This window comes from Fulvia fulva, chromosome 9 (assembly GCF_020509005.1).
Source record: "Fulvia fulva chromosome 9, complete sequence".
NCBI classification, from domain to species: Eukaryota; Fungi; Ascomycota; class Dothideomycetes; order Mycosphaerellales; family Mycosphaerellaceae; genus Fulvia; species Fulvia fulva.
Window position 1 is genome coordinate 3,391,085 of NC_063020.1, and position 14,542 is coordinate 3,405,626.

The window sequence follows — 14,542 nt, forward strand, 5'->3', positions numbered from 1 at the left end:
AAGTTAAGAGCTCATGCAGTGAATGCAAGCGTGCCGATGATCCTTATTAGCGCGACCTGAGCACGAGCCTTTCAGGAAACGGCATCTTACTAGGAGGGCAGTCGCATTGCACACTTCCAAAGACAACTCCGCTTGTCATCTCGACTCCATCATTACACAACAGCCTTGGACTGCGCAATCACAATGACAGCGTCACCGCATTGCACTCTCATCGACACCAAACACAGCGTCGAGTCTACACCTTACGATGTCGACCACCAACACTTCCGACTCCCAAGATGCGCCTCGATGTAGACTGTTCAGGCTCCTCGAGCTGCCAGCCGAGCTTCGCAATAAAATCTACCGCAATGTACTCGTCTCTGACAGCATCAAAATCACACCAAGAACCCTCGCCGAGCCACCCCTCCTGCAGACTTGCCACCAGATCCGGTCCGAAGCGCGCGCCATTTGACATGTCGAGAACCACTTCCATGTCGCCGTCGGAGACTTCAACCATAAACTCCTCACGGCCTTCTACAAGCAACTCGATCATGTCTCTATCTCCCGACTACAGATCTCCGTGCTATTAGACGATTCGGCTTCGTCATGGATCAACCTTCTGGCCTGGCTGAGGGACTTGTTTGAGTATAGTGGGGTTGGAATCGCGGCCTTGAAGGCCGACGACCTTCCGAAGATACATTATGCTGCTTCGGATGCTTTCCAGGTCGCAAATGAGATGAGGGGAAAGGTGGGATGGAAGAATCTCGAGCCGCTGTTGCAGATTCACAAGAGGTCGATGGAGAGGCAGGCTGGAGGAGAGTGGAAGTGGACTTGAGGTTGTGCGCATGGAAGAGGACCGGGGGGCGCTTTGTTGCAAGGAGATGCAAAGACCTAATATCAGAGGAATTAGCTGTGGGCATGGCGGATGACCATTGCATTGAATTATAGCGAGGCTGGAGACTCATTGGAGTCGGCCACTCAGTGCAAAGGTGTTCGTCCTGGATGGTGCAGTCGTTCTAGATAGAATGCTTGCACCGGTATAGTACATTGTGGCTTCCTCGTTTCGAAATTGTCCATGATAACCAGGCCTGTTGAACCCCATGTCTATTAGTACAGTCATTTCATCATACTCAATAACCATCTTGCTCCTTCCTCCCATCGCCTTGGACAGCGGCTCCTTCGGCGCCCGCAGCTGCCTCCTTCATGGCTTGATCATCGCCACGAAGCTTGGCGAAGTATGCCTTCACATCCTCCGCGCTGACCGCCTGACCACTCTCGGCGAACGGAGCGAGGAAAGCTTTGACTTTGTCCTTCACATTGTTGTACGCTGTGATGCCCTCAATAGCGCGGACACGGTCAACTTGCGAGAGAGCTGCTTCTCCGCGTTCGTAAAGAGAGCCAGATCCGACACTTCGGGCGCCAACACCTTCGTTCTGATCGGATTCTGATACTGGCGGCTCGTATGTCTCTTCTTCTTCGAGTAGTTGTGGATGTTTCGCTAGACGTGGGAAGCAGTCAGGGCAGCGACATAGGTATTCGCGGAAGTCTTCTCGCGCGAAGAGCGTCACTGAGCCTTCGCGCATTGGTGGTAGAGTCTCGTGCTTGAATTTCGAGGACGGTAGGACTGGCGTCTCAAGCGTTCGACGTGCGTATTCTGCTGGCGTTGAGGTAAGAGCAGACTCGGGATCTGATTTGACTTTCTTAACGATGAACTCCTCAGTCTCATCTTCCGCTTTCCGCTTTTTGCTGTCTTCTGATACTGCGGGTGTAGTCGTAGGTACCGCGGTCAGTGGCTTCACATCTGGTGCGGATCCATCGGCAGGCACTGCAGGCAAGAACCCAGCCGTTCCCGCGTATTGCTTGATCCAGGGGAACGCATTCGCACATTTGTAGCATATCAAGTGGTCGAAGTCCTCCTCTGCAGGAAAGCCAGGCGGCACTTCCTCTTCCTGACTGTGTTGGTGGTGTGCGCCGTTCGTTGTGAGAGCTTCTGCGCCATTTGCACCTTCTCCATTCGTCGCTGGCTCTGCACCATCTTCTGTCTCTTCCTTTACTGTCTCTAAGCCTCCATTGCTGCCTGTCTTCACTTCTTGATTCTCCTCGATCTTTCTCCTTGGCAGACCCATCAAGCACTCTGGATGCCACCAGTCCTCGCCACACCCACCATCTTCAACATGCCCGAGTCCGATACACTGGAACATGGTGCCCTTCTCCTTCTCCGGGTCATACTCCTCTCCACAGCCACAGAACTTGCCCTCAAAGTTCTGATTGTACTTGTTTCCTGCTCTCGCTGTCTCTCCAGTCACGCCACCCTTTGCGGCTGTGGCGGCATTGGTGCGCAAGCTACATGGTGTACCTGAGTTGGCGAACTTTCTAGTCCCGCAGTCGCACTCGAAGTCTCGTTTCGCGAACAGCTCGACCAGGTTGTGCTCGGTATGACAGCTGATGCTACAACTATAGCACACTCCGGCTGGAGTAAACTGTTGATGAGGCGATGCAGGCGGTGGCGTACATGTCAGGCAAGCATATACTGATTGTCGCAGAGGTCCTAGAGGTTTCGTGCAGGTGTCGAACTGGTAGGGAAGTGCTTCGCGGGCGTCTGCCTCGAGAGAGAGCTGGGATGCGATGTAGTCTTGTGCTGTTTGTGATGTCTCGGATTGGGCGATGCTGTTGGAGCGCTTCAAGCCGTTTGTCACTCCATTTGTAGCCATGCTGTCTGTAATGCTGAAGAGTTGTGTGGTGATGATTCGGGTGCAGGAGAGTGCTTGCAGCATGGATATGAGCCCGTCGCGTGTCGCGCTTTCCTACAGATGTTGTTTCGTGATTAAGGTTCACTGACTGGCCCGGCAGATCCGAAATTGCCGGTAGTGCCTGAGGATCTGAGGATGTCAAATAACGAGCATATCTTTATGCACCTTACGTGTTGCTGTCATCGGATGGTGTTGATCCTGAGGAAGTCGACGTGTTCGCTATGATGCTTGTTATCAGTTCGCTAGACTTACGTTGACCTGTCCAGCATGTCGTTATGTCTTTGAACGTCTTGAAACAGAGCTTTACCGAACCAGAAGTCGCGGACCCAGATGCGGAGCTGATCAAGAACATTGCTTCGGACCTCGAGAGATTGTCAGCATACAGTCTGGAGGTCGTTAACCTCAGAGACTGGGAATATCAGACAGCTCTTGGCGCCGAGCTCAAGGAACACTTGGGACCGGGTAAGTACTGAAGGGTAGAAGGCATCGTCTGTCGCAGACAAGACTGGCACTATCCGCTGAAAAATTACCAAGTGTATCGCTAACACCCTTCTGTTTGGCAGACCATCATGTCGCTTTCGTGAGTGCTCATCGGCAGTCAATCACTGGCGCGGAGATGGTCGCCGCCTTCAAAGCGAGGATAAAGGAGTTTCCAGACTACCATATTATTGCCATGGACATCACCTCGGATGTGGACGTACAGAAATGCTCGGCCAGCGTATGGATGCATTTGAACATACACATGACCCCAGAAACCATGGTCACGGGCTTCAACGAGTTTCAGTGGAGGCTGGAAGGAAATAAATGGATGTGTGTTCATGTCACCTCCATGAGAGGTCAGTCTAGCGATCAGGGCATCTACCCGAAAGGCCGCGAACACAGGAGGGGTTCTGCAGATTCCACCGGATCGAAGACGTCCTTTAGTACGATAGGTTCGTCAACGACTTCGCACACTACGACTTCGACGGATTCTGGAGGTTGAGCCGTTGTTACTGTGGCTTGGCTACTGCAGAACTTTCTGACTTCCCTGCTTTGGTCTGAGGCGCAATGCGCAGAGCATGTACCCTCATCGAATCTGGAAACAGTGGACATCTTCCTGCCTTCCACATCTCGCGAGCACTTCCTGAACCTCTCGATACGAAGCCCGTGAAGCCAAGCTGTATCAAAAGCCTCACAGTCTCTTCATGGTATGCCCGTCTCGGATCGACAAGCTCGAGGCGCAGATGCCCAATCGGATGCTCAAGTTCGAGTAACATTTGGAGCTCGCGTACCACAGCATACCTTGCTGCCTCAGTCGCAGCAGTCCGTGCTTGGCCTTTCGGAAATGCGGGCCAGGTCAGATATACTGTGATCATATTCCTTTGATCCTGGACTTGGTCGAAGCATCCAATCAGTGGTTGGAGCTCGGCTCTGGAGGTTTTCGTATCTTCATGCTCATCTTGCGGCGAAGTCACTTGCGAAGACCGTAGTGCGAGACTGGATGTCCTTGCAGGTATCGCCAGGGGTTGGAGCGCGAAGTCTCGAGTGACTGGCGCGTACCTACTCAGGGTTAGCGCTTTGCCCAGGACCTCACTTGCGCCACTTACAAGTCAACCAGAGAGGCTGAATCGTTCTTTTCAGAGCTTAGCTGGCTCTTAGCCGTGCGGAAGCTGGCTACAGAGGATTGGGTGCGTATCGATCTGGACATCTTGGGCAGCGTTGTGGTCGGAGTTTGACGACAGCAACACATCTTTTAAGCCGTGTCACCAACATTGATTCAGACATGCACCAGTGCAAGCGACAACAATGACGTTTGCTTGAGGTCTGCTGGATACAGTCTGGCATGCCTCCTTACCAGTGTGAACATGAACAAACAAGGCACCTATCGGCGGACCTGCATGCGAAGCCTAATGGAAACACATGTCCCATACTGGTCCAATGATTTGTAGCTGCTAATATGCATTGTGCACCGACCACGTGCGGAACTCCACGCCATTTTCTGCAATATTCACAACGATCACCTACACTGCTGAATCCCACTTTGAGACGAGGCACTGGAAGGTAGCAAGGCCTGGATTCTGGAGGATCATGGCAATGTCGTCTATCCGAATGTTCATACGCGAACGCCTCCTCAGGCTCTGGCGCACTTTGAAAGGGGCACGCAGAGGTGCGAAGACGCTCTACCAAGATGCCGGAGCCCAGACCACCGATCGTGACTCTCGCGAGCCGACTATCGCACTTCAACCTCAGTCCAGACTACTTTCTTTACCGGCAGAAATTCGCAACATGATCTATCTGGATGTTCTGGAAGTTCGTTCATGGCCATTTCACGTCAGCATCACTCCAGCACAACACGAACTGCCTGGTCTACTACGAGTTTGTGCACAAATCCGACACGAAGCTATGCCTATCTTTTTCAAGAACAACGCTTTCAGCTACAACGTCATCGATCTGAAGCCCATTGCGCCCTTGCACAGCTCAGATCACTGGAGTGTCCAAAGCTACAATGGAGTCGGCCTCAACGACTCAAAAGCCTCGTACGCAAAATTCAGTGGCCGTGCCGACTGAGATACCCTGAAGGAATGGCTGCGGTTACACTTCGAGAATGAGATGCCGGTTTTCCAGCCCAGCAGCAGGTTTGAATGGGCAGGTGCTCTTGGTTCAGTCTTTGATTTCATCACGATTCTCAAGGCCCATCCGGGACCGATGTCTTGGGACATGGTTGAGATGCTACTTGGGCCAGCGCAGCTAGCGGTACAGAGTAATGTGCATGACCAGGTTGGCTACTGGATCTAAGATTGGTATGTGACGAGCAGAGTCTGCTTACGAGCGCCTGCACGTGCACTGCCTGGGCCCGCCGGGACCGTACCACGCGCTGCAACATCACACCCGTCTCTAGCACAACCAACAATTTCTGGTCACGGATCTCGAGAGCGTTCACCAACAGGAGCGCACTATAGTGGGCATGCAGACGTACACGCCAGCATTTGTCGAAGAGGCATGCCATTCAAAAGGAGGTGTCATGAGAGACAGCGGGCGTAATGACTCCTTACGCTTCACTAGCCGCGCCGCCCACTTCGCCATCCGACACGACAGCTAGGTCGACTTCACTGACTGAGCATGCCCCAGTCCTTGTGGCTGCCGCAAATGTGCGGACATTGATTTGAACAAATCAAGACAAGGGAAGAGTATGCCCGTCGAGGCTGACCAAGTGCGACTGTTGCGGCCAGGCTACCGCCACCTCCCTGAGATTCGCTCGCTTTCCGGTGGCTATTGGGCAGCGTAGCCTCCAACTTCCATGTACAGAAATACCGAATTACTGCGAGAGGCTGACACGTGGTGTTTTATGCTTAGTTGTCCACTGACCGCGGATCTGGGAAGCTCTAGACCAAGAGATTTGTGAGAGCCACCACTCAGCTTTGCCGGGTTCCTGCATCGTGTGAGATCGATCTACGCATGGAAGACATGGAAGACGTATCATGCGTCGCTACGAATCAGCGCTTCCGAATGATATGAGATGCGAGGCGTAGTTTGCACGTACCTACGATATCGTCACAAGTCCGAAGTTGTTGGAACGCAGGAGTTTGCTCTGGCTCACAGATCGGACACCAAGCCAAGAGTCAACCCAAACCGACAGCTCATCACGGTGCCCTGGGTGCGTATGTTCCAAGGGTTCACGAGCAGATGCGCGTACTAGAGGGCTCGCTCCGCCTTCCCACTTCGAACGCAGCCGTTCGAGCTCTTCGCCTCAAAGGAACGCTACAAACGCGAGCTGTATCCTGTGACTTGTAAACGGGATAGATCTCGGAGATAAACCGCAGTACTGGAACGTTAGCGAACGAATGATCGAGACACACGCGGCCGCTATCAGAGGCTCGACGATTTACCTTTGCGTTCGAGGTGGATCTGGCCATTATGTTTTGGTTGGACCCCGCTCTCCATACAGTCCTGGGCATAGTTTTTACAACCCCTGTTCTTCCACCTTTTCTCATTAGGAAGGATGTATCCACTGCTTGGCGTAGCTCACCACCTGGTGTGTCCTCCATTGTTGGCTATCACTGCCTCGCAGCGTTCTCGCATACTCTTGCATATACGTTGTATGTCCTCAGGTGTGAGCTTGGCCCATTCTTGATAGTGAGATTGAAGGTAGCAACACCTTCTGAGATGGACATGGATAGCCGGAAGGGGTTAGCGTAAATACAGGGGTTGTAAAAACTATGCCAAACCCCCGCACTATGGCAGGGACCCGCATTCAAGGCAGGTGTACCGCAATGCGACACATGCTGGATCGTGCTATGGGATGCTGCGGGTGAATGGAGCGCGCCAGTGGAGCGCGTTTGCCGTCCGCAGTGGCGAAAGGTGAGGCTCTTAAGGCGAGGGAATTCCTCGTTTCGAATGAAGCTTCTTTGCTCTACATTCCCCTGCAGGAACAACGCATATCAACACACAATTTTCATACAGCAGTCAAGATGGGTAGCGTCGAGCCAGGTATTGATGCGAAGCCAGAGCGCATTCTGAAGACAGATCTGCGCCAATATGGCCGGAGAACGCGGACCGATGGGCCATACGCCGACAACTTGGACATCGATGTCCTCATTGTCGGTGGTGGTTTCAGCGGCGCCATGAGCTTGCACGAGGCAAGGAAGAATGGCTTCAACGCTGTGCTCTACGAAGCTGGTGTCGGATTCGGCGGTACATGGCGATGGAGTGAGTTATCTGCTGCGAATCTGACTTCGATACAGAGTGCTGACGTGGGAATGCAGACATCTATCCGGGAGCCCGCGTGGACTCACCCGTACCCATTTACGAGCTGGCAATTCCAGAGGTCTATGAGGACTGGTACTGGACGACCAACTACCCAGATTGGCACGAGTTGCAGGCTTACTTCGATCATGTCGACAAGAAGCTCAACCTGAGCAAAGACTCGTCCTTCGAGACAGTTGTAACAGCGGCAGAGTTCGATAAAGAGGAGGGCAAGTGGCACGTCCAAACCGCAGATGGCCGAAACGCCAAGTGCCGATTCTTGGTGGTTGCCGCTGGTTTCGCTGCAAAGCGTTACATCCCAGACGTGCCAGGTCTCGACACTTTCAAGGGAGAGATTCACCACTCGTCCTTCTGGCCAATCGACGGCGTTGACTTCAAGAACAAGAAGGTGGCTGTCATCGGTACTGGTGCCTCGGGAGTACAGTGCATTCAGGAGATGGGACCAGTTGCCGAGCAACTCACGGTCTATCAGCGAACACCAAACCTCGCACTGCCCATGGGCAAGCGTGACCTCTCGAAGCAAGAGCAAGATAACCTGAAGCCACTATACCCAACGATCCACGAGATGCGTGAGCGATGCTTCGCCGGTTTCCACTACGATCTATGCGAGCGTGAAACCTTTGATGACACGCCAGAAGAACGCAAGGAGTTCTTCGAGAAGCTTTGGGCACAGCAGGGTTTCGCTCTATGGCTTGCAGGCTACAAGGACTATCTCTTCAGCGACAAGGCGAACGACGAGGCATACAACTTCTGGAGATCGCAACAGTCCAAGCGCGTCAAGGATCCTGTCAAGAACAAGATTCTATTCCCAGAGCAGAAGCCACACCCATTCGGCGTGAAGCGACCATGTCTCGAGCAGAACTTCTATGAGGTCCTCGACCGTGACAATGTTGCGCTCGTCAACATCAACGAGGAGAACGGCACCCCGATCGAGAGGTTTACCGAGAAGGGTATCGTCGCAAACGGCGAGGAGCGTGAGTTCGACATTATTGCCCTTGCTACCGGCTTCGACGTTGTCACTGGTGGCATGACCAATATGGGCCTCAAGTCCATCAACGGCACATACCTCAAGGACGAGTGGAAGGCTTCCGCAAATACCTACCTCGGAACCACAATCTCCGGCTACCCAAATCTCTTCCACATGTACGGCCCCCACGGCCCAACCCTCCTCTCCAACGGCCCATCCTCTGTCGAGATCCAGGCCCGATGGATCGCAACCGCCATCAAGCAGATCAAGAAGCAGGGCATCAAGTACATTGACCCAACAAAGGAGGCCGAGAAGGAGTGGAAGCAGCGTATCAACGACCTTGCGGCACCATCTCTCTTCCCCACGACAAAGTCGACGTATATGGGTGGCAGTATCCCCGGCAAGGCCTTTGAGATGACTTGTTATGCTGGTGGTGTGAATGCTTATGGCCCTGAGATCAGGAGCAAGCTTCCAGGCTGGCAAGGGTTTGAGGTTACCAAGGCATAGGCCTCTTTGTACAGTGTAGCGTAGTTGGTTGTAGTAGACGTGATGATGTTATGATACCGCCAAAGTCTTGATCAGTGCATTGTTCCACTCCCTTCGCCTCAACCGCTTCCCTTCAGATAGGATTTCAGCAGTCAAGATCCACCCCGAGCCCATAGTCCCATAACATATTGATTCTCCCAGCGCTGCATCCACATTCGTGCAGTATACCATTGTACTCCATGCAGATTTGCTATCGGGAAATGCATATTCCAGCTTGCAGTTGTCAATGGAGACCAGTGTATCAATGCATCCGCAGATCTCGACAGGGTTGCCGCCATCGAAGGTGGCAACTGTGTCCTGTTGGCGTGCCATGTTGCTGTCTTGCCGGGAGGTCCGTCAGTACCGCATTGTGCGTCGATACCGATGAGGAGGATGGCTATCGCTCGTGTGGTGAAGAGGATGCTGTGCATCCTGTCTTGTGTTTCTGGGTTGGTTCTGTGTGTGTTTTCTGAAGCGTTGATGTGGAATTGATGCTGGGCTGGCTGGTGCACGGAGCTAGCCATTGGGACTTGAGTTTCAGCAGGCAGGTGCACGAAGCTGGCCATTTTCTAGGACTTTGCGTCGATTGTTGCCGTTGATTGGCATTGCATGTCGCCACTAATGGGCTTCATCAGGCTGCATGATTATCGGCTGCTGATCACGAGTATCTCGACATTGTTGTAAGCGCTTTATGATATTGGAAGATGTCGTCGGCCGTTCGATCCATTGTAAACTAAGTCGTCTCTATTCTACATTGTCCCGAGTGACACTACAGCAACACTACAGGACCTTCGTAACTCTTCCTCTGATGGAGAAGGTAATACACGGCACCAATGATGAACCAACCTCCAAGCACAAGCGAAGCGTAGTTCATATTCTGTGCAGTGACTGGCTGATAGCTTGGGAACATGCTGAAGGTAATGGCGACTGCGCCCCAGAGAAGTGCGATAATGTTGATGGTGGGACCTGGAAACTGTCAGCAATGATTTCCGTAGCAACTCCGATTTGATGTGAATAACGTACCCCAGCGACCCATAGAGAACCAGCCTGGCCGGTGAACGGCGGACCTGCGTCCATATAATAGCATGAAGGAGATTGGTAGGACGTAAGATGCGTACATCCCCAAGATAGACATTGAGATGATTGCATTGAACGCCGTCGTGTTGCCAAGGTAGATCAAGCCAAGTAGGAATTGCAGCACTGTCAGGAGAATGCACATCCGCACTGGAAGCTGATTGGAGGGATTGAGGTGAGCATAGTACGCGCTGTACGGCACTGCACGATCTCGTGCGAAAGCCCAAGCAGTCCGGCTCGTCGAAGTCAGGCCGGCAGAGTTCGCTGCCAGTGCAATAAAGGCATGGAAGAGCGTCATGAACGTTGCCGCAACGTGGTTCTGTGTGACGTTGTAGTATAGCTGCACGAAGGGAAAGCCGGTCGTCGTCTTCAGCAGCTCGTCGAGGTCGCCGAGGCAGAAGAGGAAGACGATACAGAAGACCAGACCGATCAAGCCGTTGACAATAATGGAGCCGAGCATGGCGATCGGCACATACTTGGAGGGTCGAGGCAGTTCTTCAGACATGTGTGCGGCGGCATCATATCCGAGGAATGGATACACGGTTGACAAGAGGCCAACCAGCCACGATACCCCGTTGGAACTCCAGCCACTTGTGTTGGAGAAGTCTGTGAAGACATATTCGGCTGTGTTCTTGGTCTTCGTCATGGCGCCCAGGATCACCACCACGATGATGAAGCCGAAAACGTGCAGAACCCCTGCAGCAATGTTGCTTTGTGCCAAGATACGCGATCCGTAGACGTTGACAACCAGGGAGTACGCAAGGACAAGCCAGTAGAACATGACCCCGTGCCAGCGCTGAGCGGCATAGTCTGGATTGTTCAGTGTGAGAAGTCCCTGGAATAGCAGACCCGCCGACAGCGCTGCGGATGCAGTGAGACAGAGCTGTCCTCCGATGTTGATCCAGCCTGTAATCCACGAAGAGAATGGTCGGATCTTGGTGGGTGCAAAGGCTGCTACCCAGTGATATTGACCGCCGGCGGAAGGATACATGCTCGCGATCTCAGCCATGGAAGCGGCGACAGCCATCGTGCCTAGGAACGAAATGATGCTACATGAATCATCAGCTCCGGTTGCATAGACCTCGTGATGGTTGACCTACTAATTGTAGAACAGGCATGGAGGACCGCCATTCGTCAACGCTGAAGCCACGACCGTTGCAAGAGCCTCCCACGTGGCCATCAAGCACACGAGCAGTGCTCCCAGCGACCACACACTGAAACCTTCGCGAAGCTCTTCGGTAATCTCTCCAGCCTTGAGTGTCGATGTGATGGACGTGATCGGTTGCAACGGTGTGTCCGTGTCTTTCGCAGGCAGTCCGCCTTTGTCCAACGACACTTTGGCGTCCATATTGCTGTTGATGCCTGCGCTGTCAGGGCGAGGTCCTAGGTAAGTCAGTCTGCGAATAAGACCTAGCACGATGTCACAGCAGTAGCAGTAATCGTGTAACAATGGTGAACTTTGACCAGTTGCCTAGCGGCGTGCGGAGTACCCTACATACGGTAGTTGTTGCTGGCTGCTATCTCCAGCCACCGATCTGCAAGGCGGAAAGCTGCCACCATGGAACCTAATCCGCGTCATCAAGAACGTATCAAGGCATGTTCAGCTATCTTGAAGATAGCAAGATGTTGCGATAAGGAGGGTCGACTTGTCGTCCTCTTATCATCTTGCCCAATGCTGAAAGATCCACCGACATGACATCGTATTTGCGACCACTTTCGCCGGAAACAGCCGGCTGTTCTCTTCTCGTTGTTCGGACAGTGTGTGCTGGACATTAGATGGTAGGATGAAATGTAAGTCTTAAACAGTACTGAGGACCAGACGAACATATATGCGGTTCGAGTGATCAGACAATCCAAGTGGGTGACGCGCGATTTTTAGCTTGCGATGTGAGCATGTCCAGAACACGACTGCGGAATTGAATGTTGACTTTCGGCAGCGATCCCCATACGAGGGTAAAACACACGTCGTGTCGCTGTTGCAGCGAGCATGGCTGTTTTCGAAACAGAATCGGCTGAGTTTCGCTGTCACGTGTCAGCTAAATCCAAGTGAAGCTAGATCGCGAGGAGAAGGTCCATGCGGACGGAACGCTGCCGTCCAACGGGAACAACGCGCCTCCACGTCCTCCTTCCTACGGAGTTCGACAATATCGACTTCGTATGGTTGCATCCTTGGACTATGCATCCACTTTCTATGGCTCGACCCAGACCCATCTCACACTTCGGGAAGTATATCTACAGCTGAGTGCTTACAGCGTTTCCTTGACCTACATCATCCTACCGCATTGAACCCGACCTCGGGCATTGAGCTGTTGCATGCCCCTCTTCCATAAGAAGGCAGCGCGTGGCATAAGCCTGCATCGCCCCGACCTCATTTCCTCTCATACTTGCTCACAGCCTACTACAATGGCACCTCATCCTCTTCAACAGCTCTCTGTCCAAGAGACCAAGCAAGCGAAGGCCATTCTCATCTCTGAGCACGACAAAGATGAGGTGCTCATCATTCGAGAGATCTTCCTCCAGGAACCAGCAAAGGCAGAGCTTCAGAAATTCCTTGCGCTCGAACACTCCAACAGTCTGACTCAGTCCTCCCCACGACCATCACGACAAGGATTGTGCCAGTACGATGTCGTTGGCTCAGACAAGGTCCCTTACTTTCATGAAGCAGTCATCGACCTTAATAAGAAGGCTCGCGTGAAGCATGAAGTGATTGGCAAGGATCAACACGCTCCACTCAAGCTCGCCGAGTTCGACCATCTAGTCGATGCTGTCCAGGCCTCCAAGGAAATCCAAGATGCCATCGCCGAATTCGACATCCCAGAAGGCTTCGAAGTCCTCGTAGAGCCATGGCCATACGGTGGCCCCGATCTCGATGAACAGAACGATCGCTACTTCCAAGGTCTGATCTTCGCCGTGGATAAGAGGAACAACAACGCCGACTCGAACTTCTATGCGTTCCCGCTGCCACTCATTCCCGTCATGAATGCTCAGACCAAGGAGATTATCCGGATAGATAGACTTGCGACTGGAGGCAAGGGTGATAGTATGACCGGCCAGACTCATGCCAAGGGGGTACTCGATCACTGTAGGCCGGCCGAGTATGTTCCAGAGCTTTTGCCGGACGGTGTTCGCAAGGACCTGAAGGCACTCAATGTCGTGCAGCCCGACGGCCCATCTTTCACAGTCCAGGACGATTCCCTGATCGAATGGCAGAAGTGGAGGTTCAGAGTTACCTTCAACCCTCGCGAGGGAGCTGTCATCCACGACGTATGGTACGACGGCAGGAGCATGTTCTACAGACTAGCCGTATCCGAAATGACAGTACCATACGCCGACGCTCGCGCCCCTTTTCAAAGAAAGCAGGCCTTCGACTTCGGAGACGGTGGCGCCGGCAACTGCTCCAACAACCTCTCCCTCGGCTGCGACTGTCTCGGCGTAATCAAATACTTCGACGGCGTCCTTATCTCCGGCGACAGCGAAGTGAAAGCAGCCCCCAACGTCATCTGCCTGCACGAACAAGACAACGGGATCGGCTGGAAACACACAAACTGGCGCACCGGCCGCGCCGTAGTAACTAGAAACCGCGAGCTCGTGGTCCAATTCATCATCACCCTCGCCAACTACGAGTACATCTTCGCCTACAAATTCAACCAATCCGGCGGCATCGACATTGAAACCCGCGCGACCGGCATCGTAAGCTGTGTCAACATCGACCCAGGCAAGCAAAGCGACTACGGCAACGTCGTCTCCCCGGGGGTCCTCGCCCAGAACCATCAGCATATTTTCGCCGTCCGGATTGACCCTGCCATCGATGGTCACGCCAATACTGTAGTGCAAGAGGAGTCTCTCCCCGTGCCCATGAACCCAGACACGAACCCGCGCGGCAACTACTACGAAGTGAAACGCACCCCAATCACGAAATCGAGCTGGGCAGACGCTGAGCCCAAGAACAACCGCGTCTTCAAAATCATCAACGAGAACAAGAAAAACCCCATCAGCGGCAAACCAGTCGGCTTCAAACTCGTTCCCCCACCAACACAACTCCTGCTCGCATCCCCCGACTCCGTCCAAGCCCAGCGCGCCACCTTCGCAACCCACCACCTCTGGGTAACGAAATACAAAGACGACGAGCTCTACGCCGCAGGCCGCTACACGCTCCAGAGTCGTAAAGAGCTCGGCGGCGTGGCGGACGCCGTCGCCAGGAATGAGAATGTTGAGAATGAGGATGTTGTGGTGTGGTCGGTGTTTGGCCTGACGCATAATCCGAGAGTAGAGGATTGGCCGGTGATGCCGGTGGAGATGCATCAGATAAATCTACGGCCGGCGGATTTCTTCGAGGCGAATCCGTCGATTGATGTGCCGAGTGGGAGGAATGCGGAGAGTAAGCTTGTGGTGGGGAATGGAGGGACCGATGCACAGCAGCAGAATGGGAATGGATGCTATAATGGCGCGAATGGACATGCGCAGGAGGAGGTGAATGGGGTTACGAATATTGTTAGGTAGACGT

General features: G+C 53.3%; 8 protein-coding genes across 8 annotated transcripts; 4 read left to right on the plus strand and 4 right to left on the minus strand.

Annotated features, from left to right (window-relative positions):
- Positions 1 to 235: 235 nt before the first annotated feature.
- CLAFUR5_09610 (uncharacterized protein) lies at positions 236 to 532 on the minus strand (the record flags this gene model as incomplete). Its single annotated transcript, XM_047908758.1, has 1 exon — positions 236 to 532. The coding sequence occupies one exon, from the start codon at positions 530 to 532 to the stop codon at positions 236 to 238; it is 297 nt and encodes a 98-aa protein (XP_047766070.1).
- A 577-nt stretch (positions 533 to 1,109) lies between these two features.
- On the minus strand, positions 1,110 to 2,690 carry CLAFUR5_09611 (uncharacterized protein; the record flags this gene model as incomplete). The annotated part of the gene is made up of 1 exon (XM_047908759.1): positions 1,110 to 2,690. The coding sequence occupies one exon, from the start codon at positions 2,688 to 2,690 to the stop codon at positions 1,110 to 1,112; it is 1,581 nt and encodes a 526-aa protein (XP_047766071.1).
- Positions 2,691 to 3,004: 314 nt separating this feature from the next.
- Positions 3,005 to 3,711, plus strand: CLAFUR5_09612 (uncharacterized protein; the record flags this gene model as incomplete). Its single annotated transcript, XM_047908760.1, has 2 exons — positions 3,005 to 3,191; positions 3,293 to 3,711. The coding sequence occupies 2 exons, from the start codon at positions 3,005 to 3,007 to the stop codon at positions 3,709 to 3,711; spliced, it is 606 nt and encodes a 201-aa protein (XP_047766072.1).
- Positions 3,712 to 3,718: 7 nt separating this feature from the next.
- On the minus strand, positions 3,719 to 4,416 carry CLAFUR5_09613 (uncharacterized protein; the record flags this gene model as incomplete). Its single annotated transcript, XM_047908761.1, has 2 exons — positions 3,719 to 4,268; positions 4,316 to 4,416. The coding sequence occupies 2 exons, from the start codon at positions 4,414 to 4,416 to the stop codon at positions 3,719 to 3,721; spliced, it is 651 nt and encodes a 216-aa protein (XP_047766073.1).
- Positions 4,417 to 4,796: 380 nt separating this feature from the next.
- CLAFUR5_09614 (uncharacterized protein) lies at positions 4,797 to 5,276 on the plus strand (the record flags this gene model as incomplete). The annotated part of the gene is made up of 1 exon (XM_047908762.1): positions 4,797 to 5,276. The coding sequence occupies one exon, from the start codon at positions 4,797 to 4,799 to the stop codon at positions 5,274 to 5,276; it is 480 nt and encodes a 159-aa protein (XP_047766074.1).
- Positions 5,277 to 7,177: 1,901 nt separating this feature from the next.
- Positions 7,178 to 8,946, plus strand: CLAFUR5_09615 (FAD-binding monooxygenase acrE; the record flags this gene model as incomplete). The annotated part of the gene is made up of 2 exons (XM_047908763.1): positions 7,178 to 7,415; positions 7,472 to 8,946. The coding sequence occupies 2 exons, from the start codon at positions 7,178 to 7,180 to the stop codon at positions 8,944 to 8,946; spliced, it is 1,713 nt and encodes a 570-aa protein (XP_047766075.1).
- Positions 8,947 to 9,733: 787 nt separating this feature from the next.
- CLAFUR5_09616 (Choline transport protein) lies at positions 9,734 to 11,598 on the minus strand (the record flags this gene model as incomplete). The annotated part of the gene is made up of 4 exons (XM_047908764.1): positions 9,734 to 9,930; positions 9,988 to 11,087; positions 11,139 to 11,421; positions 11,538 to 11,598. The coding sequence occupies 4 exons, from the start codon at positions 11,596 to 11,598 to the stop codon at positions 9,734 to 9,736; spliced, it is 1,641 nt and encodes a 546-aa protein (XP_047766185.1).
- An 843-nt stretch (positions 11,599 to 12,441) lies between these two features.
- Positions 12,442 to 14,538, plus strand: CLAFUR5_09617 (Copper amine oxidase 1; the record flags this gene model as incomplete). Its single annotated transcript, XM_047908765.1, has 1 exon — positions 12,442 to 14,538. One exon carries the CDS (start codon positions 12,442 to 12,444, stop codon positions 14,536 to 14,538), a length of 2,097 nt encoding a protein of 698 aa, XP_047766186.1.
- Positions 14,539 to 14,542: the final 4 nt, after the last annotated feature.